The 22,301-nt window shown below is 47.1% G+C and overlaps 1 protein-coding gene across 9 annotated transcripts in view; it reads right to left on the bottom strand.

Annotated features, from left to right (window-relative positions):
* Positions 1-1,710: 1,710 nt before the first annotated feature.
* Positions 1,711-22,301, bottom strand: part of Depdc5 (DEP domain containing 5, GATOR1 subcomplex subunit) — a 130,058-nt gene continuing 109,467 nt past the window's right edge. For all 9 annotated transcript variants that reach the window (XM_048343357.1, XM_048343361.1, XM_048343358.1 and 6 more), the window contains 5 exons: positions 13,519-13,688; positions 9,273-9,444; positions 6,181-6,241; positions 2,728-2,810; positions 1,711-2,525 (listed from right to left, as the gene is read on the bottom strand). In XM_048343357.1, coding sequence (XP_048199314.1) covers positions 2,233-2,525; positions 2,728-2,810; positions 6,181-6,241; positions 9,273-9,444; positions 13,519-13,688 — 779 coding nt within the window. In that variant the 3' untranslated portion in view covers positions 1,711-2,232. The remainder of the gene's footprint in view (positions 2,526-2,727; positions 2,811-6,180; positions 6,242-9,272; positions 9,445-13,518; positions 13,689-22,301) is intronic.

Raw genomic sequence — 22,301 nt, 5'->3', positions numbered from 1 at the left:
TGCTTCTCCTTCTAATGAGGGTGGGAACCATCTTGTTCAGCTTTGTATAAACGTTATCTGACTGAATGAGTTCCACAGATTCTTCATGCGTACCTAATTTGTGATGGACACTTTCTGGGGAAGATGAACAAGATGTACTCTCTGCTCTTCAGGAGTTTTGAGGAGGCAAGCTGTAATAATAAAAAAAGAAAAAAGAATAACCAACCCTTGGGGGCTGGAGTTGTGGCTCGGGTAGCAGAATGCCAGCTAATGAGCACACATGTCAGATTCTGAATTCAAGTCCAGGTTTCAGACAAAAAGAAGTTGAGTGTGGTGTCACATACCTGGGGGCCCAGCCATTCAGGAGGCAGAGGCAGGAGAATCTTGGTCAGAGACCAGCCTGGGCAAAAGCATGAGGTTCTATCTGAAAAACAAACTAGAGCAAAAACAGTAAGGCTGGAAGTGGGGTTCAAGTGACAGAGCACCTGCCTAAAAAGCACAAGGCTCTGAATTCAAAACCATATGACAAAAAACAAACAGGGAAAGAGAAACATGAGGTAGAACAAAGCACTGGACACGAGACTCCAGCAGAACTCCAGTCCTGGCTCTATCCACAATGTTCTGTATGGCTAAGGGCAATGGTCAGGTTCCTCTTTCCCAGCCGAGGGGTCCCCTCTCAGGGACTCCCCCCTCCCTCAGTCTTATTCCTGGTGTTTCAACCTGACACTTGACATATGAGGCCAAATGTCCTGAGTCTGAACTCCTCCAGTTGTGACAACCAAGTGTCTCTAGACATTACCAAATGGCCCCAGGCAGACAAAGCCACACACTGTTGTGAACACTGGCCTAGCAGCCTCCCTCCCGACCTTCCCTCAGATCCAACCTCCAGACTGCTGTATCCCAGGGACCTGGAAAGGAGTTTGGATAGTTTTTGTTTTTAGAAGAAACAAGTTTTGTTATGTTGCCCACATGATTGGTCTTGAACTCCTTAAGTGATCGTCTTACTCCAACCTCCAGAGTAGCTGGGACTATAAGGGTGCTCATGTGTCTTGGGATGGCCCTTGGGGCAGTCTCTAGGGCTTGCCTCAGGCAGAGCCATGGATCCCACAAGTAGCTTGGGGGAGGGGCAGGACATTTGGCCAGAGAGGGGCCCAGGGTGGGCGCTACTAGGGTTAGACCAATATCAAAGGCACTAGGAAAATGTTTCTTTGGATGCCATGAGCTTAAAAATTCTGAAACCAAGCACTAGTGCCTCATGCCTGTAATTCTAGCTACTCAGGAAGCTAATGTGGCTCAAGTGATAGGATGCTAGCCTTGGGAAAAGCAAAGGGACAGAGCCTAGGCTCTGAGTTCAAGCTCCAGTGCAGGCACACAATCCAAAGAGCACACACTGGTGGGGCAAGACTGGGTTCCAGGTGCAACTGTCACAAGCTGCTCTGAGGACAGAAAGGACTGGGAATTAACTCTGTACTCGGCCTTCCTACTGGTGGAGTGAGGAAAAGAGGGAAAGACAGAGCACTCTACAAGCTCTGTGGATATTGGTCAGTGACCTGGCCTCCCCAGGAGCACAACAGTGGTGCTAGGGATGGCCCAGGGACTAGGGTCACAATCTAATTCCCAGGGCAGGTGTGTGTCCGTGTGTGACCCAACGATTGCACAGGCAACTCAGGGAAGACAGGTCAGGCCAGGGTGGCCAAGAGCCCTTGGGTCCTTCCGCAGTGACCTTGATAATGAGTTGGGACGGGAGATGCTTTATTTGCTTCCGGCTCTGTACAGATATATACAACAGGCGTGAGTGTATGGCACATTATTTCACAGGATTATCTTACACATGGTGCAAACTCCTAGGATAAAAAGCAGCAGATTCAGGTCCTAGTTTTCCATGGGTGTTGGAGGAAAAGGATGCTAATGGGAGCCAACCCTTCTCCAGAGACATTCACGGAGGCTGCGTGCCCTCTTTCCCAGACACTGAAGCCCTCCTACGGACAATCTGTGCCTCCCACTTGCACTGGGTACTTGCTGTCGAGGACATGGGTGGCAGTCATGGTACCAGTTGCTTCCCAAGTCTTTCTCCTTGAGAAAACACTTGTGTGAGGACCAGAAAGAAAGCAATAGGCCCCACTCCTGGACACTGAGAGCCTGACAGAAATCCTTACCCCCCCACCCTCCAGGCACAGGCACATACAGGCACGCGTGCGCGCGCACACACACACACACACATACACACACACATGGCTTCCTGAGTCTGGGGCTTCATGGGGCGCTGGCGTGCATCTTCTCCAGACAACTTGTCCAGAACAGGACCAGCCGGTTGTCCCGGTTGATGCAGAAGTCTGTGAAGTCTTTCAACAGCCGATCGGCAAACTTCTCATCCCCTGTGGCACTGGAGCGCCATGTCTTGGTCAGCATGGTGTTGTAGGCCCAGTTGTAGCCCACCCTCTCCTCACAAAACATGTTCTGGTTGGTGGAGCTGGTGGAGTTCCGCCGGCGGCGCTGCTGCCCGGAGAATTTGCGCTTGGAGTAGGGCAGCTGCAGGAACACTGTGCCTGGGGGGACAGGGGCAGGGCCTGTGGCAGCCACCCAAGCAGATGGCCAGATTCAGCCCCTAGGTGTGGTGCAGAGGAAAGGACCTTCAAGAATGGATCCAATCCCCTTGTGGTGTGTGTGGGGGGGGGGGGGGAGTTTGCAGGGCTCAAGCATCTGCTGCAGGGGCCCAAATGCCCACCTCTTTTGCCCCTGGCTCCTCACCTGTCACGTGGATGTACTGAGGCTTGTTTTCAGCAGGGAAGTTAAAAGCAGAGGCAGAATATTTATCTTGGACAAACCCAAACCTAAGGGTAGGATGGGAAGACACGCAGGTTAGGGGCTCCACAGGCAATGGGACAAGAGGAGAGGGTGTGGCTAAGATGGCTCCATATGGAGATCTGGTAAGATGTCAGGCAGGACGGACCATGTGGCTTGATTATTTCCATCCTTACCACATCTCAGTGTCCGGGCCCCTCCCAGCAGCATGCTTGGCCTGCTTTTATCCCAGCCCAGTCTCCCTTCTGCAGCCTCTCCACCACGCCAGGCTTCAACACTGGCCCAGCCATCACCCTGCTTCCTACAGGAAACTGCCCGTCACCTGCCTGGAAAGGATGCACACCTTCCTTAAGACTGCCACCCCTTAGCCACACCCCACCTCACACCCTCTGTGCTCATGTGAGAAATACAAGGGTCTCAATAAAGGCCCTGAAATGAACCATCTTGAGGAACACTGCCAGAGCCTCTGCTTTGCAGTACTCCGAAAGTAGGCAGCAGGAGCCATTTCTCACCTATGACTTGCTCTGCTCCATTTCTCATCTATGGCTTATTCTATTCCTGGTCTTTCTATTTTCATAAAGCACATTTATTACAGCCCTACCTGCTAAGATCTGGAAAGGACAGGCTGGCAGATGCAGCTTCCGCCCTCCAGTCTGAGGGGCTTATGTAATGAAGGCAGTGGTATAGGCTCAGGGAGGGGTCTAGTGTTTGTCCCCACCCCTTTCTGGGCTGAGCTCCCCAGGGAGGCTCTCTATACCTTGTTCTGCAACTGCTTAGTAAATGGCACATGAAATCAAATATGCGAGTGGCATGGACAGGCTAATGTGCTTTGCAAGCACACTCATCTTCAGGCTCTGCCATCATGGTTTGTGCCTCTACTCTCTTCCTACTTTCCAACCAGCCTACTTTGCATGGAGAAGTCCGTCCACAGGATTCTTGCCTCATTTCTTCCTTAGGACCGTGTGTGTGTGTGTGTGTGTGTGTGTGTGTGTGTGTGTGTGTGTGTGAGAGAGAGAGAGAGAGAGAGAGAGAGAGAGAGAGAGAGAGAGAGAGAGAGAGAGAGAGAGAGAGAGAGATAACTTGGGGCTTGAACTCTTGGACCCTGCACTCTCACTCTGCTTTTTTGATCACAGCTGGCACTCTACCACTTGAGCCACATCTCCACTCCAGCACTGATGGTTCATTGGAGATGAGAGTCTATTGGATCTGTTGGCCCAAACTGGCTTCAAATCACAATCCTCAGATCTCAGATTCCTCAGTAGCTAGCATTATAGGCATGAGCCACTGGTACCTAGCTAAGATCCTTATTATTATTTTTTTAAACACAATTTAGCCATAGCCTGTGGCTGCCTCACTGTCCACTTGCAGAAAATACAAGGCAGGATCTCCGTGAAGACAGGGGACTCCCATCCTGGGGAATTAGTCTCACCCCAACAACCCAGATGAAGTCTTAGGAGGCACTGGGAGTCCCAGCAGATGGGATCCTGAGAGATGGACCTGCAGGTAGGCTAATGCATCATTTCAGAGCCACATTCTCATTGAGAGTTCCACTCTAGGCAAAAGCTACAAGTAAAACAATTACCCTAGGCAAGACATTTTGCTAGGCATTGCAGAAGGGAACGAAAGTGACAAAAATGTAAACTTTGCCTTCCAGGGGCGGGCAACACAGTGCCACAGTTTGAGGGTGTTTGGAGAACAGAAAATAGGAATTAAGAAGGGAAACCCTCATAGGAACACTGACAGGTTCAGAGAGAGCAGGGGCTGAAATTACAAGGGAGAAGGTGACACACAGAAGAATTTGGGGCGGTGACATGGGGGGACTGGGTAAAAGACACATGAGGAAATCAGAGGTTGGAAGAACAGGCTCCAGAGGAAAGGGCAGCCTTGAGAGGAAAACATATGACGAGGGACAGAAGGAGGAGAGACTACGAAGAAAAAAAAAGGCAGATTTGGTAAATAAAGGTCATGTCCCAAGTGAGGCCAGTCAAGCCAGCCAGTGCAGCGGCTTTCCAAGGAGGTACAAAGCAGGCAGAGTAAGAGCTGCTTATAACTCGCCCAGAAGCAAGGTGGGTCTTCCTTGTGACCAGTGAAGGACTCACCACATGCGCCCTGCAACACTGTGGGAGGCAAGAAAAATGAAGGTGTGTGGTGCCTGGATTTGCCACACAACTTTCCTAGCTTCTCTGACAGATGCTGGGGGGAGGGGTTGTCTGTGGGCCAGGCCTATCCACTACCCACACCAAAACCCTTTTCCCCTGGGACTGGAGGTGTGGCTCCCATTGGTAGAGCGCTAGCCAGTGAGCAAAAACATCAGATACCAAGTCTGAGTCCCAGTCTCAAAAACAAACAAACAAAAATATCACCAACATATTTTCACTCACCACTCTGATCCCTCTCCTCGGTCCCCAATCTGCACCCCTTCTTACTTTAAGGAGGAAATCAGGAGCCCATGCATTTATCCTACAGCTGTTACCGAACACCCTAATGAAGCCTCAGGGAGGCCAGAGCCAAGTTGGGCAGGAGAGGTTACATCAGGAGCCTCCTCCTGTAGCTGCAAGCGTGATGGCGTGAGGGTAGGGGTGGCAACAGTGGAAGATACCCAGATAAGGAGAGGACCTAACCCTGTGTAAGGTGCAGTGACAGGGCCACAGAGGCAAGAACAGGAGACTTGGCTTCCTCATAAGTAATGTGAAATAGCAACCGGCCACTGACTAGTGATTCCTGGAGATGGGCTAGTGTGCTGCCTTCTGCTTGCTGGGTCTAAGACTAGAAAAGGCTTTCTCTCTGGCTCACGTATTAGATGCTAAGAAATAGCTGCTCATTCATCTACTGCTTTTTGTTTTCTGATTTGCTTAGAACCTCTTGACAAAGTTTATAATGTTTTCTTTCAGCTTAAATTCCTGGGTAGTTTGGCTCAGGCTCTTGTTGGGGGCTAAACTCATCCCTCAACTGGAAGAAGGCAAGGAGGTTTGAAAAACAAGGCTACAAGAAGTGGCAGGGTATGGGCTGGGAATGTGCTTAGCGGTAGAGTGCTTGCCTAGCATGCATGAAGCCCTGGGTTCCATTTCTCATTACCACATACACAGAAAAAGCAAGAAGTGGCTCTGAAACTCAGATGGTAGAATGCTGGCCTTGAGCAAAAGAAGCTTAGGGACAGAGCCCAGGCCCTGAGTTCAAGCCCCAGGACTGTCAAAAAAAAGAAAAGAAAAGTGGTAGGGTAGTATTTATTTCTGAAACAAAGGCAGAGTCCCATTGTCCCTAAGCAATGAATATGTCATCGGTGGGGTAGGATCCCTTTTCCCAAGAGCCAAACCAGCTGGGCTTCACACTGACAACTGCTTCTGGGGATGAACGGGGATGCCCTCCCACGGCTCAGGAAGGGACAGATAAGGGACAGACCTGTGGGCAATGGCTTCCTGGAAGAGGTGCATGCGGTCCCAATATGTTTCTGGTTCAAAGCCTGAAAGGAAAAAAAGAACAGAGCTGAGTTGTGATCCTGATGCAAGTAGCCCTCCTGGCATGGGGACTTCTTGGTAATCCTTGACACTCGATGCATCTGTTCTCTCCCCTAAGCTGTAACAGGTTCTAGAGAGGTGCTGAGCCATCAGGAGATAGCTATAGGAACTCAAAGACTCATTCTAATGAAGACTGTATTAAACTACAGATAGAAGATAAAACTTAAATGCATGTTAGCAGCTTTTAAAAAACACATCCCCCCCGGCTGGGATGGGGTGGCTTAGTGGTAGAGTGCCTGCCTAGCATGAAGTCTTGGGTTCGATTCCTCAGTACCACATACGTAGAAAAATGCGGAAGTGGCGCTGTGGCTCAAGAGGTAGAGTGCTAGGTCTTGAGCAAAAGAAGCCAGGGATAGTGCTCAGGCTCTGAGTTCAAGCCCCAGGACTGGCCAAAAAAAAAAACAACAACCCCCAAACAACAAAAAAAATAAACAAACAAAAAAACCACCCTACCCCCACACTTTTGTATCAGTGAATTTTCAATTCTCATTAAGAAAGGCAGCCAGGTGTAGGTGGCTCACGCCTGTAATCCTAGCTATGCAGGAGGTTGAGATCTGAGGATCAAAGCCAGCCAGGCAGGAAAGTCCATGAGACTCTTACCTCCAATTAACCACCAAAAAACCGGAAGTGGTGCTGTGGTTCAAGTGGTAGAGCAATAAAACAAAAAGGCAAAAAAACAAGCTCCATTTCAAGTGTAGAGAAACGGAGGCAAGAACATATAAAAATGGATTTTTGAGAACGGATTGGCTAGGGAGGGGGGCAGAGCAGATGGGTCCCCTCCCCCATTACCCACTATATCATTCCAGCCCTGCTCCTGCTGCAGAGGTACTGCTTCTGAGAGGCTGTCACTCAGCAACAGGCAGCAGAGCAGGCTCTGCAACTGCATAGATATAGCTATACATATAGGTATATTATGAATGCCAGCAGTGGCTTTACTATTCTTTCAATATTTAGAATTTTCTAAGATAGACTGGAAGATTCTGGACAAGAGCAAAGAAAAAATGATTTTGATTTTAACAACAACAACCCACACATACACACACATACACACACATGCAACAGCCTGCACATGCCTGTCACTATTTTCCTAAGTCTGAATTCACTGCCACAGGAAGGGGAGGGGAGAACACAGGAAAAGAAGAGGCACAGAAAAAAGAAAATCGATTTTTAGATATGAATCCTTTGAACTACGAATCTTATCACTAGCTTGTAACCATAGCAACCAACTGAGGATGCTGGACTTGAAGACTGGGTTACCACTGGCAGGAAAAAATATCAACTGGCACAAACACATCCTGCAATGCCAGCTCTATAGGCAATCCTGTCCTGGTATGGTGAGGGTGGGGAGCAGTATCTGTAGACAGTATGGAGGACCATTGTCCTGTCTCCTCCATACATCCACAACACATTAGGCAACCTGCCTGACTTACAACTGTCTGGCATTTCGAGACTGCATCCACAGTTCTCTCTGTCCCGCTGTGAGGCAGCACCACAATGTGTGGTGGAATTTTAGAATTGGTGGCCTCCAGTGTGAAAGGACTCTGTGGGCTTTGGCTAGGACTGCAACCATCTCTAGGAACACTGTGTCTATACAAAAAAAAAAAATCCTCTGGACTGTAAACAAAGAATACACAGATGGGCCTTTGGAAGAAAAACTGCTTGTGCCATAAGAGCAGTCAGTCACATGCAAGGCATAGCCATACTGAACTTGGCCTGCCCACCAGGTGAGCCTCCTCACCCTCTCCCTCTGGGATGGTTCTCTGCCACTGACCACAAGACAGACTCACAAGGGCACAAGAAGAAAGCATCTCCTTTCCATCAAAAGTTCTTTCTTGTAAGTGGCACCATGGCTCAAGTGGTAGAGCAGTATCCTTGAGCTGAAGAGCTCAGGGACAGCACCCAGGCCCAGAGTTCAAGCCCCACAACCGACCAAAAAAAAAAAAAAAAAAAAAGAGAAAGAATGAAACAAAGAGGCCAGGAGTTTGGCCTAGTGGGAGAGTGCTTGCCTAGCATGCACAAAGACCTGGGTTCGATTCCTCAGTACCACATACAGAGAAAAAGCTGGAAGTGGCACTGTGGCTCAAGTGGTAGAGTGCCAGCCTTGAACAAAAAGAGCTCATGGACAGGGCCCAGGCCCTGAGTTCAAGCCCCAGAACTGGCAAAAAAAAAAAATTCTTTCTTTCTCATTTTATAGTCTTTGTATCTTGGGCTCCTCACGTATTGGCATGGAATCTAGGTTTTCATTTTCAAAAGCATCATCTGTGAGCTCACTGAAAGCTTTCCTAGGAGCTATTTATACGTTCACCTGCAAAGACTTTTGGTGATAAACAGCCGTGTGCTGCACAGCCCAGAGCGCATCCACTAAACCTGATGCATTGGCATTAAGGGACAGATCAGGCTGGGTGCCTGTCTGGGTTCCGCTATCCTCATCTGACTCTCCTGGTTCTGCTTTGTCTTCCTGCAGATTCAGGACTTGAGAGATGTGCAGGTTCGCAGGGGCTGCCACAGCACCAGCCTTGTACCATGGGAACCTACTTCCTGTTTAGCTTCCAATGATCCCTTTTTGGGGTATAGAATAGCACAGGAGGCTCCTATATATGAGGTTCAAATTCCTGTAGCCCAAACCAGTTAGCCTAGAGTCCTGGGAAGGAGGATGTGGGAGGGGAGTAATGCCGTCAGAGATTTACAGTGCACAATGCCCTTTCCCACCCACAGCCCGACTTTGGGCCTCACGACTGCCTTCCTGAGTTGGCAAGGCACCTCTAGCCAATTCTATTTCAGGAATATGGAGTTCAACACTCAGAGACATTAGGTGATTTTTCCAGGGTGACCCAGCCACTAAGTGAAGCACCAGGATAGAAACCCTGATTCCTTCGGCCCTGTTGTAACTGTCTATTTTTGATACTGTACTGATTCAGACCTCCCACAGCGGTGTCCTTGGAGCAGGACTTCCAGAGTGGTGGGGGGGTGTCTTACTGTCAAACAGATGCTCGCTGCCTTCCTTGAGCAAACAGCTGATGTTGAGTGGGATGAAGAGCTGGGCCCGAAGGGGGTCACCATACAGATAACTGGGCAGCGCGAAAGGACCTTCTAAAACGGGGACCAACAAAAAGCCACAGGAGGTAGCTTTCCGATGCCAACCTTGGACCTGGTGGAAAAATATAAAAACAGACAGGGTCATCTCCAAGCTCTTTCACACAAAAGAAGATAACTTCTGGCCCCAAAGGGCAAAGCCGCCAGCGTGGCGGCCTACGTATTGACTGGCGTGTTCATTTATTCATGGGCACTGGCTCCAGGCCTGGACAGGAAAAGGGGCAGTTTCACTTCCTGGGAGTACATAGTCACTCTTCATGGCCCCAGCTTTCTGCAACTTCAGTGGTTTTGTTTTTAGACTGGAGAGAGTTGAAACCCTTCTTTTTGTGTCATGTTGAAAGAGAATCACAAGGTAAAGGTAAAAATCTTTCCAATTTTGTTATGTATCAAAAATTTAGGACTGCATAGGTTCCGAGTTCAAACCTCAGTACCATATAAAAGAACTAACAAGTTCAGTTGGGCATAATATCAACTTCGTACCTGTAATCTCAGCTACTCAGAAGGCATCAAGGTGCCAAGTCAGCCCAGGAAAAGTTTCCGAGGCCCCAATCTCAACAATAAGGTACATAGAAAGCCCCAGATAGGCTGGGCACTGGTGACTTATATCTGTAATCCTAGCTACTCAGGAGGCTGAGATCTGAGGATTGTGGTTCAAAGCCAGTCCAAGGCAGGAAAGTATTTGAGACTCTGACCTCCAATTAATCACCAAAAAAAAAAAAAAAAAAGGAGAGCTGTGGCTCAAAGTGCTAGCTGCTCAGGGACAGCATCCAGGCCCTGAGTTCAAGCCCCACAAAAAGTACATAAATAAAATAAAAAGAAGACCACAGATTCAGGAGGACCACTGTGCTCTCCAAGGCTGGCCTCAAGTGGGGGTGAGGGTCAAATGGTAGAGCACCTGCCTAGTCAGGGTGAGGCCCTGAGTTCAAACCCCACTGCCACACACAAAATTTAGTAAGTCTAATGAATGAAGTCAGAGAGCAATCCCTGCAGGATTATAGAGCAGATGAAGGCATTGGTGGGAGACTGTGGTGACCTCTGGCCAGGGCTGGTCAGCACTAACAGGAAGAATGCGAGCCACTCTCTTGGGAAACTCCCCACAGCCATCTCCCACCAGGCAAACCAAGAAGCAAAGTTAACAGAGCATAAAGACAGACTTCCTATCAAAACAGAGGCAATTTTCTAGATTTTGAGATTAAAAAAAATTTTTTTGAATGGTGAGACTGCAGGTACAGGTCAGTGGTAGAGGAGATGCCTAGCTTATGGGAGGCCCTAGGTTCAATCCTCAGTATGGCAAGGCTCGTGTGTGGGGGACAGCTAATGGATGTGGCTCTACCATAACAATATCTGTGTCAATCTGATCTTATGTCATCTTAATGTTTTTTGAGATTGAGATATCTTGAAATGCTGCCCAGGCTAGTCTCCAACTCATGGCTGAAGTAACCTGCCTGCCTCAGCCTCCTGAGTACCTGGGATATATATATATATATATATATATATATATATATATATATATATATATATATGTATGTATGTATACACACACACATATCTTTTTATTTGTATTTTTTGCTAGTCCTGGGGCTTGAACTCAGGGCCCGGGCACTGTCCCTAAGCCTCTTTGTACTCAAGGCTAGAGTTCTACCACTTGAGCCACAATGCCATTTTTGGATTTTTCTGAGTAGTTTATTGGAGATAAGAGTTTCATGGACTTTCCAGTCCAGGCTGACTTTTAAACCATGATCCTCAGATCTCAGTCTCCTGAGTAGATAGGACAACAGGCGTCAGACACCAGTGCCTCAGCACCCAGCTAAATTTCTTGACTTAAACACAATTCTGTAAAAAAAAAAAAAAGAAAAGAAAAAAGATTATTCCTTAATGTTTATAATCACAGTAAACAAAAAAGCCAAGATCTTTGGTTTGACCAATTTGATTCCTAAGGCTTAGTCAACAACCTTTTTATTTTAGATAATACTGATCCTCATAAAGTTTGATTTATAACAAATGTGCACAGTGCCTTAAAATAGTAACGCACCCGCCTTAGGCTTTTAAAAAGCATAACAGAAGCAACATTAGCAGTTTTCAGTAGGTTTCACAGGCATATATTTGTAAAATATACTTTTAAAAGATAGTTCCTAAATTCCTCAGAGGAAATAAACACTTCTACACTCTGTGCACGTGTGTGTACGTGTGCATGCATGCTGTGGTCATGCTGTTTTGTGACATCGTTATCTGTGAGGGCCTGCAGAAGAACACTTACGCCTACTGGGTCAAAGGGTTAGTTTAGCCTGGAGGGAGTCTGACCATGTCAACTAGCTAGGGAAGAACTGGTGTTGGCTGTAAACTGAGCTAAACGAGCAGCAGGTCTTTCCCCTTATCCTTTTCCTCCCCTTCCCCCTTTTCTTTTCTTTTTCTTCCCTTTCCTTTACTTCTTTCTCTCTTGTATTTTTTTTTTGTACCAGTCCTGGGGCTTGAACTTAGGTCTTAGCCTTAGTGCTGTCTCTGAGGTTTTGTGCTTAAGGCTAGCACTTATACCACTTGAGCTACAGCTCCACTTCTGACTTTTTGGTGATTAATTGGAAATAAGAGTCTCATGGAATTTTCTGCCCAGGCCAGCTTTGAACTTCACTCCTCAGATCTCAGCCTCTTGAGTAGCTAGGATTACAGGGGTGAGCCACCTGTACCTGTATAGGGGTGAGCTCCTTTTTGTTTCTGACATAGGGTCTCACTACATAGCATAAGCTGACCTGGAATTCACAATCTCCTCCTTCCACCTCTCTAGTGCTGAGATTCTAGGCATATATCACACACTAAAAGCAGGTAGCTTTGTTGACTTGGGTCTTAAGGATGCTTCCTGGATGAGGGTCTTTGGGAGGAAGGAGGCGTTGAAGACACTAGTGCCATATATGGAGGCAGATTAATCCTGGCACAGATCTGGACAAATCTCTCCCCAGGACACTGTGTCTTCTGGGACAAAACTGGGCCTCCAAACTCTGGACAATCAAAACTTGGTGGCTAGTGCTGTACTTATTTCTCTTGGGTCATCTCGCAGCTCCCAGTAAACAAGTTTTGAACTTTGCAGCTGCTCTCAGCTGCGTGATGAAATGCTGAGGCTGGTGTCACAGGGGACTGGGCCTCAGCTGACCCACTGAAAAATATTTTTGGGGGCTGAATCATTGTGCTAAAGAGGAATAGCAGATTGTAATGACAGGGCTTGGGAAGGTATGGACAACTTGGATACAAGTGTTTATTCCATAGGCACTGGGACTGGAGATGGGGCTGTGGCCCAGAATGGCCCGATTAGAGAAGCAGACTAGGCTAGACCAGCAGCAAGGCCATCTACAATACAAATTTTCAACCTTGCCACTTCTGATACTTTAGGCCAGGTAATTTTTTGTTGTTGTTCAGCCAGGGGCAAAACTCCCCCTCCCTGGGGACATGTACTCTCCCTGGAGAGCTCTTGGGTTAACAGGGCTGGGCATGTGTTCCATAATAAGTAGATAAAGGCCAGGATATCATTCAGTCTCTCACAACGCAGATGACAGTCCCCTAACACAGAATTATATAGCTCCAGATTGGAGCAATGCCAAGCATGAGAAACCTTGATCTAGAAGAGTAGGCACTTGCCTAGAAAGTGCGAGGCCCTGAGTTCAATGCCTGCACTGCTAGAAAAAAAAAATATATTATGAGATACCTTTTTCTGTAGCCTGTTCAATGTTTTAATTATGTTCAATTTTTAAAAGGCTGCACCAGGGGGTCAGCTGTAATCCTCACTTCTCAGTAAGCTGAGATGTAAGGCTCACAGTTCAAAGCCAGCCCAGGCAGGAGCCTGTGAGACTCTTACTCCCCAATCAACTACTCAAAAAGAGCTGGAAGTGGAGCTGTGACTCAAGTGGTAGAGTATGGACTTTGAACAAAAGAAGCTCAGGGACAGCATCCAGGCCGTGAGTTCAAACCTCAGGACCAGCACTAGCACACACACACACAAAAGGCTATTCCAGCGGATGTGGTAGAAGGTAACAGGAGGCAGGCTGGACTGAAAAATAAAAGTGATCTGAATCTTTATGATGCATCCTCCATGTGCCTCTTCAAGGTGAGCCCAAGGTCACAGCCACACGTGTGGAGATCTTACCATCTCAAAGAGCACGGCAGCAGTCACGGCCATCCAGTGCAGCTTGATCTCAAAGGCTGCATTCAGAGAGAAGTTGCCATGGTAATAACAGCTGCACCACTCCAGCCGGTCCGTGCGGTTGTTCACGTCAACATCCAGGGTCACAGTCCTCTGCTCAGGGACGGTGGCGGCTGTGGCAGCACACACAAGAGGGTCCAGAAAGAGACAGGGAATGAGAGTGGGAGGAGAAGAACAAACAAAGAACTAAGCATGCAGATAGTGAAATGGCAGAACCACCTCAGAGAAGATCAAAGACTCTACAAAGTTTCCTGGAAAATTTCTAGACCAGAAGCCTAAAGTTTGTTTTCTACTTGCAGGTAGATAATAAATATCTTAGGTTTCATGGGCTATATAGTGTTTATCACAACTGCTTGTTTGCCACCATGGTGCAAAAGTAGCCATAGATGTTCAAGAGTGGGCTCTGCCCCTGTACCAGTAAAACTTTATTTAGAACAGCCAGTGGATTTTTAGAGCAGTGGAGCTAGTCTGTATGATTCTATAGTTATGGGTAAATCATTATACATTTGACCAAGCACATAGTAACAAATGTTATTGTGGTTGGAGATGCTGACGGCAGGGGATACTGGACAAGGTGGCAGGAGATGTATAGAGAACTTTCTGTTCCATTTTGCTGAACCTAAAATTCCTCTTTAAAAAGGGGCAATTGGATAGGTATCAGTGGCTAATGCCTGTAATCCTAGCTGCTCAGGAGGCTGAGATCTGAGAATCACAGTTGGAAGCTAGCACAGGAAGAAAAGTCCATGAGACTCATCTCTGATAAACTTTCAAAAGGCCAGAAGTGGAGCTCTGACTCAAGTGGCAAAGCACTAGCTTTAAGCAAAAGAAGCTCAAGGACAGTGCCTAGACATTGAGTTCAAGCCTCAGGATTAACACACACACACAAATACACACACAGCAATTAGCTGAGTGTAATCCTAGCTACTCAGGAGGAGGCTGAGATCTGAGGATTGAGGTTCAAAGTCAGCCTAGGCAGGAAAGTCAGTGAGGACTCTTATCTCCATTTAACTACCAAAACTCCCCAAACAACGAAAGCCCCCCAAAACAAAAACACTGCAAGTGGAGCTGTGGCTCAGGTAATATAGAGCACTAGCCTTTAGCAAAAAAAAGCTCAGAGACAGTGTGCATGCGTACACACACACACACACACACACATACACAGAAAGTATAAAATAAGCAAACTACAAAAGTGGAGCTGTAGTTCAAAGTGGCAGAGAGCTAGCCTTGAGCAAGAAGAGCTCGGGGACAGGGCCGAGTTCTAGCCCCACAACTGACAAAAAACAAATAAATAAAAATAAACTAAAATAAGCAAATACACTGGAAGCTAGATTTAGCCAGACTGTAGTTTGCCTCTCCTTAATCTTCAACCTCCTCTTCATGAATGAAGAGGGAAAGTAGGTGCCTTGGTCAGGATCACTGAGACTCAACCTCAGGCAGGCTGAGAGTCATGAATAAAGAGAAACAACCTAGACCAAAGTGAGAAGGAAGGTCTGCTTTTCTGATTTCAACCCAGGAAGCATTAGTTCTCCAGTCTTTTCTCCAGAAATGAAACCTCATGAAGATGCTCTTACCACGTGTGGCTGAAGGGTTCCAGGTCAGTAACAAGCCTGCTTATGCTATCTGGGATCCCCGCTCTGAAATCCTATTTAGCCCAACATAGGGATATTTTCAAGATTTGTCAATTAAGTTCCTAACTGAAGTAAAGGCCTGAAGTAGGATCAGAAGTTAAAAAAGGTCAGAGCTCTGCTCTGCCTGGCTGCTCACTTACCACAGTTAGAGTTTTCAGGATCTACTACTCTGCTCATTCTCCAGTGCCCCTCCCGCCTATGAGTTCTAATGATTTTTCTTTATCGGTAAGAGTCAGTTTAGTTCTGGGGCTGGCAGGTAAAAGCCCTCAATGGCTTTTTATCACTGACAAGGATAAAACAGTGCTCTTGAGTCAGCAGTTCTCATGAGCTGTTAGGAGGCAGAGGAGAGTTAGCTAGGGCACTGGCTGGCCAGCCTGATACGCAGCTGCCAGGGGTACTGAGGATCACTCTCTCAAAGCCAGAAGACGCAAAGTGGGGAAAGTTCTACATGTAGAGTTGCATGATCTCAGGCCTGCCATTTACTAGCCACACACAATCCCTGTATTACTAAGAACACAGGGATTGCCTCACTTCTCTTGGCCCAGTTCCTTGTCTGCAAATGGAGATGTGGCAGCCCACCTACTTCAGTGTGTGTGTGTGTGTGTGTGTGTGTGTGTGTGTGTGATGAAACATGGCTGGCAAAGGTCTGGAACTCCTGTCAGGCCTTCTCTTCCTACCTCTTTTGTATCTCCCTCTTCCCAGTGTAAGCCACAAGCTTACCAGTGCTCTAATAGGCCTACTCACGAGTGCTCTCTGCTACACCCAATAAAGCACCTACTGCCCTTAACTCAATCACTCTGATATTAAAAGTTATGCTGTGGGGTCAGGCACTCTTGTGCACACTGTAATCCCAGTTGCTAGGCAATCAGAGCCAATCATATGAGGCCATAACAAAAAGTTAGCTAACAAAAAGTTAGCAAGTTAATTATTATTATTATTATTATTATTATTTGCTAGTGCTGGGGCTTGAACTCAGGGCCCAGGGGGCTGCCCCTGAGTTTTTGTGCTCAAGGCTAGCATTCTGCCACTTAGCCACAGTCCTACTTCTAGCTTTTTGGTGGTTAACTGGAGTTGAAAGTCTCATGAACCTTACTGCCCCAGTCTAGCTTTGAACTATGATCCTCAGATCTTAGCCTCTTGAGTAGTTAGGATTACAGGCATGAGCCACTGGTACCTGGCTCAGACCTCTTCTTAAGGAACAAATCAGACACAGTGGTCTATACATTAATCCCAACTACATGGGTCCTGAGGAAGATGGGGGGGAAAAAACTATTTGATAAATATTTAAAAGCAGAAAAGGTTGGAGCAGCATGGCTTAGTGATAGCAAGCTAGATTCTATCTCTGCTTCATGATCCTGATTCAAGATACTGCCAGGATAATCCTTTACCTCACAGCCCAGATCAAAGAATGCTTTGTTTTCTGGCCTTGTGGACACTGTTTATGCCTTTCATGGTAAAAAGTCCTAGTCATGGGGTTGGAGGCATGGCTCCATTGATGTAGCACTAGCTAATGAGCCAAAGTGCCAGGTACATAGTTCGAGTCTCAGTCTTGGACCAAAAACAGAAAAGGAAGATCCCATTCATAAAAAAAAAAAAAAAGGGTAGAGGGTATACTTCAGCAGCAACCTTGTGCATCTTTTCTATCTAGTATGGTATGTTCAGGGCAAGCTGCCTGGGATTTCAAGGAAGCAGGCCACACTGTTCAGCCAAGTGGTTATAAGCATAAGATATCACTAGCTTCACAGTCCAGGGTTGGATGCTTCTAGCACAGAAGCATTCCTTGAGGACCATGAAAACAGAGATATATGGCAAGTCGCACAAGTTCATGCAAGCCCAGCAGAGGAGCAAGCCCAGGTCTGCTAGGAAACTGTTTAAGATCCATAAGGTAGGAGTGTGGCCACTGGAGGAGAAAAAGTTCGAACCCAGGAAGGAGAGCAAAGTTCAGCATAGCCACAACTGCATTCCAAAACTTGAGCCGAGCAGTCTCAGCAGCGAGGAAAAGCCAGCTCTCACATCCATCAGGAATGCTACACAAGAAGTTCACCAGGCAGGGCTGGGGGAAACCCTTCCCCCAACCACACACAGTCCCTCCCTACCCTGAGGTCCAGCAGGCCATTACGAGGAGACAAATAATTACACCTGTGATCCTAGCTACTCAGGAAGCTGAGATCTGAGGAGGAGGTTCAAAGCTAGTCTGAGCAGGAAAGTTCATAAGATTATTATCTCCAATGAATCACAGAAAAAGCCAGAAGCGGAACTGTGGTTCTAGTAGTAGAGCTCTAGCCTTAAGCACAAAAGCTCTGGGGCAATGGCCAGGCCCAGAGTTCAAACCTAGGAGCAGCAAAAAAAAATTTTTTTTAATTAAAAAATTAGAAGGTATGTCATGGGCTCCACGTGGTACAGTTGCTTCCAGAGTCTCAGATGCCTCTGCAGCATCTCAGCTCAGTGACATGAGGTCAAAGGGACAGGAGAGCAGGAGCCACGAGGGACAGAGCCAGAGAAGACCATGTGCTGAGCTCAGGCATTTCGAAACAGCTTTTGGCTACCTCCAGTTGAGAATCAGAAATACTCAAAAGAAACAATAACAACCAAGCAACCAAACAAGAAATCTATCACAAACAATTCATAGGCTTTTCTCCTAGCCGTGTGTGTGTGTGTGTGTGTGTGTGTGTGTGTGTGTGTGTGTGTGTGTATTTAACTAGAACTAAGAGTCTCACAGATTTTCCTTCTTGGCCTGGTTCTGAACCCCAATCCTCGTATCTCAGGTTCCTAAGTAGCTAGGATTACAGCAGGCAAGAGCCACTGGTGCCTGGCCTGTTTTTTGTTTTGTTTTGTTTTGAGACAGTGTCTCAGTATGCAGTCCAGTCTGTTTTCAGATTTGCTATGTAGTCCTGACTGGTCTCAACCTTGAAATCTTCATGCCTCAATCTCCTAAACACTGGGATTACAGGCACGTGCCACCATGCCTAGCTAGAAAGATGGCCTAATTTAAAGACAATAGCACTTAGCTGAGTACTGGTGGCTCATGATTGTAATCCTAACTACTCAGGAGGCTGAGATCTGAGGATTGTGGTTCCAAGTCAGCCTGGGCAGGAAAATCCATGAGATTCTTTTTTTTTGGCCAGTCCTGGGCCTTAAACTCAGGGCCTGAGCACTGTCCCTGGCTTCTTTTTGCTCAAGGCTAGCACTCTGCCACTTGAGCCACAGCGCCACTTCTGGCCGTTTTCTGTATATGTGGTGCTGGGGAATCAAACCCAGGGCCTCATGTATACAAAGCAAGCACTCTTGCCACTAGGCCATATCCCCAGCCCATCCATGAGATTCTTATCTCCAATTAACTACCAAAAAGCCAGATGTGGAGCTGTGGAGTAATTGGTCCAGTGCTACTTAGCCTTGAGCAAAAAAGTTCAAGGATAGCACCCAAACTCTTGAGTTCAAGCCTCAGGACCAGCTTAAAAAATAAAAAGGACAATAGCTCTTTCTCACATAAGTAAAGGACACAGCCTCTAAATTAACCTGAGAAAACACTGGAAGAAGCCAGGGGTGGTGGTAAACACCGAAATCCCAAAACTCAGGGGGATGAGGCAAGAGGATTAGAAGTTCAAGGTCAGCCTAGGTTACTATCTCAAAAACACAAAAATAAGAAAAAGCAAACAAACAGAATGCTGGGAAGAACCATTTCATGTTCTAACAGAAAGGTCTGAAAATTGCCACTGGATAAAATCACCTTTAATAAGGTCATGTTAGGTTTAAAATGGGTTTTTAAAAAAGCCACTTCCTGGGGCTGGGGATATAGCCTAGTGGCAAGAGTGCCTGCCTCGGATACACGAGGCCCTAGGTTCGATTCCCCAGCACCACATATACAGAAAACGGCCAGAAGCGGCGCTGTGGCTCAAGTGGCAGAGTGCTGGCCTTGAGCGGGAAGAAGCCAGGGACAGTGCTCGGGCCCTGGGTCCAGGGCCCAGGACTGGCCAAAAAAAAAAAAGCCACTTCCTGTAGGAGGGGTGGTGAAATAAAATTCTTTTTAACAGGGCTGGGAATATGGCCTAGGGGCAAGAGTGCTTGCCTCCCACACATGAAGCTCTCGGTTCGATTCCCCAGCACCACATATATGGAAAACAGCCAGAAGGGGCGCTGTGGCTCAGGTGGCAGAGTGCTAGCCTTGAGGGACGGTGCTCAGGCCCTGAGTCCAAGGCCCAGGACTGGCCAAAAAAATAAAAATAAAAATTCTTTTTAACAACCACGGGGAACATTGAAAAGCCAGCATGTTTTCTGGGAAAACATATCTTTGTATAAAATTCTGCCTAGTTTCAGATTTACTGTGCCCCTAAGGCCAGGACACAGACCCCAGGTAGAGAACACTGGTTCATAAAACTACCTGCTAGGGCTACAAATCCTCCCATCTTCTCCCTTTCCTTTTTGAATACATCCCCCCACCCCCCTTTTTTTTTTGTCAGTCCTGGAGCTTAAACTTAGGGCCTGGGTTCTGTCCCTGAGCCTCTTTGACTCAAGGCTAGCACTCTACCACTTGGAGCCACAGCACCACTTCTGGCTTTTTCTGAGTAGTTATTAGAGAGTCTTACAGACTTTTCTGCCTGGGCTGGCTTTGAACCGTGATCCTCAGATCTTAGCCTCTTGAGTAGCTAGGATTACAGGTGTGAGCCATGACTTATTTTTCTATGGACTATTATGTTTTTGTCTTGTCGGTCATGGGGTTTGAACTCTGGGCCTGGATGTTGTCCCTGAGCAATTCAGCTCAAGGCTAGCACTCTACTACTTGAGCCACAGCACCACTTCTGTTTTTCTGGTGGTTAATCGGAGATAAGAGTCTCACGGACTTTCCTGCCTGGACTAGCTTTGAACCGTGATCTTCAGATCTCAGCCTCCTGAGTAGCTAGGATTAGAGGCGTGAGCACCAGCACTGTGCTTGGACTATTCTTTCAACACTGAGAACCAGAGCTAAGCTAAGAGAATGGACTCTGATCTGGAACATAAGACTATAACCATCAATAGGTTTGACCAGCCACCAAAGGAGAGAATTTTGGAAAGGAGTTTGTACAGACAATATCAGGAAAGCTTGAGAATCTACACAATGATGCACACCTGAAGCACTTTCCAGAAAAACTAAGAAGTACAGCAAGTGGGCCGGGACTGTGTCTAGGCCTCTGGGACATGTGCCTTGTCTCCTGGAGGGTGAGGTAAGCACAATGACTCTAAGGTGAAGGGTGGTTTGTTTGTTCCTGGACAAGTAGGGTCAACAGAATGAAATAGCAGAACTACCCAGTTGATTACTTAGGGTCAGAAAGTTTGCTGATTCCAGACCTAATGTTCCCATTAGGAACATGTTCATTCATGTTTTCACATGTCTAGCAGATATGGATTAAGCTGACTAGGTGACAAGCAGTCTCTAGGTGCAGAGACAGCTGGCGAATGAAACAAAGGTTCATCACATATCTTAAGTCCTTGTAGAAGTAGAGAAACATACAGGCTGTACAAACAGAATGTCAGGTGGTGCTAAGATCAAAGGCAACAAAGAAGCTGAGTGTCAGCAGCCTAGGGGGGGTGCCCCCCCCAGAGGGTGTTGTTAGGCAAGGTCTTACTCATATATGACCACAGGGGAGAACTAGAAGGGAGGGAGGGAGCCCCTGAGAGTATCTGGGGAAGGGGGGAACAGTGCCCCAGGAACCCTCAGGACTCCCTCCCTCATTTTACCACACAACTACTGGTAAGGGAAGATGGGAATTTACTTTTTTTTTTTTTTATAAGTCATGGGGCTTGAACTTGGGAGTCTGATGCTGTTCTTGAGCTTTTGTGCTTAAGGCTAGTGCTCTACCATTTTAAGCTACAGCAACACTTCTGGTTTTCTAGTAGTTAATTAGAAATGAGAGTCTCATGGACTTTCCTGCCTGGGCTGGCTTTGAACCAGGATTCTCAGATCTCAGTCTCCTGAGTCTCTAGGATCACAGATAGAAGCCCCCAGTACCCAGCTAGGAATTCACTTCTACTAGCTTCTTTTTTCTTAGGGACACAAGAATACCAAGGATGGGATTGGGGAACAGCAGTTAGAGGCTTCATTGCTCTAACCTGTGCAATGAGGCAAGTGAAGACATGCAATGGGTGATGGAGACTAGAAAGATGACAAGGTCAATTGGCTTTAGACCCTGGTAGGGATCCCAGTGGCTGGATCTAGGACTTCAATGGAAGTGAAGGAAAGACAAGCAAGGTGGAAGAGAAAGAAGAGAAGCCACACTAAATCAGCTATGCTTTTACAGCAAGGGCTAGGACCTGAGTGTTCTCATCAGCAGAGCAGCAGTTAATTGTTCCTGAATCTAGCTTTTGTGTGAATCACCTTAAGTCCTAACCAGTCGAGGTGCAGTATGGTTAGAGCTCAGGCTTCAGGACTGGGCAATCCTGAGACTAAACTCCAGCTCTAGCATCTAGTAGATGCAGAGCATTAGACAAACTGAGAATCAGAACTCTAATGCTTAAGTCTAGCAATCCTGGTGCAGGACTACTAGATGACATGAGGTCTTTTTCTGCTTGGTACAGTGCCTGACTCATTGACACTCAGAAACCTGGCACTGATGCTTTTACCAGCACTATCACATCAGGCAGGACTTGGAGCAGCCAGAAATGAATTGCTAAAAGCACAGAAGGAGCCCGGGGCCAGGACAGGGCAGAGGACAGTGCTTCTTTTTATTGGGCCACCTCTGACCATTTATTTGTCCTCCCAAGCTGAAAACAGCACTTCACGCAGGCCTGGCACCTGCTCCAATGCCTCCCAGGTTGGGTGAAGGGAGGAAGCCACTGTACCCCTGTAGCTCTTTCCTACCCTCTCCACTTGTCATATACAACGCTGAGCAACTACAGATGTAGCTCTAAGGGTGAAGGATCTCGGTGAATCTGAGGCTCTGGAAACCATGTTGGCTATTAAGATTTCTAGTCTACTAACTAGGCAAGAATTCCATCTAGCTGGGCCTTTACCAGAGAATGAAGCAGAACATGGCATTCCACTGGAGTCTGGTCTATGTCACAGTTGCTTCCTGCTTTCCAGAGGGTTTTCAGGATGGAAGTTGAGCTGTGGCTCAAGTGACAGAA

Source organism: Perognathus longimembris, chromosome 3 (assembly GCF_023159225.1).
Source record: "Perognathus longimembris pacificus isolate PPM17 chromosome 3, ASM2315922v1, whole genome shotgun sequence".
In the NCBI taxonomy this organism is placed as follows: domain Eukaryota; kingdom Metazoa; phylum Chordata; class Mammalia; order Rodentia; family Heteromyidae; genus Perognathus; species Perognathus longimembris.
Note: the sequence above shows the minus strand (reverse complement) of the source record. Positions and strands in the feature narration are given on the sequence as shown.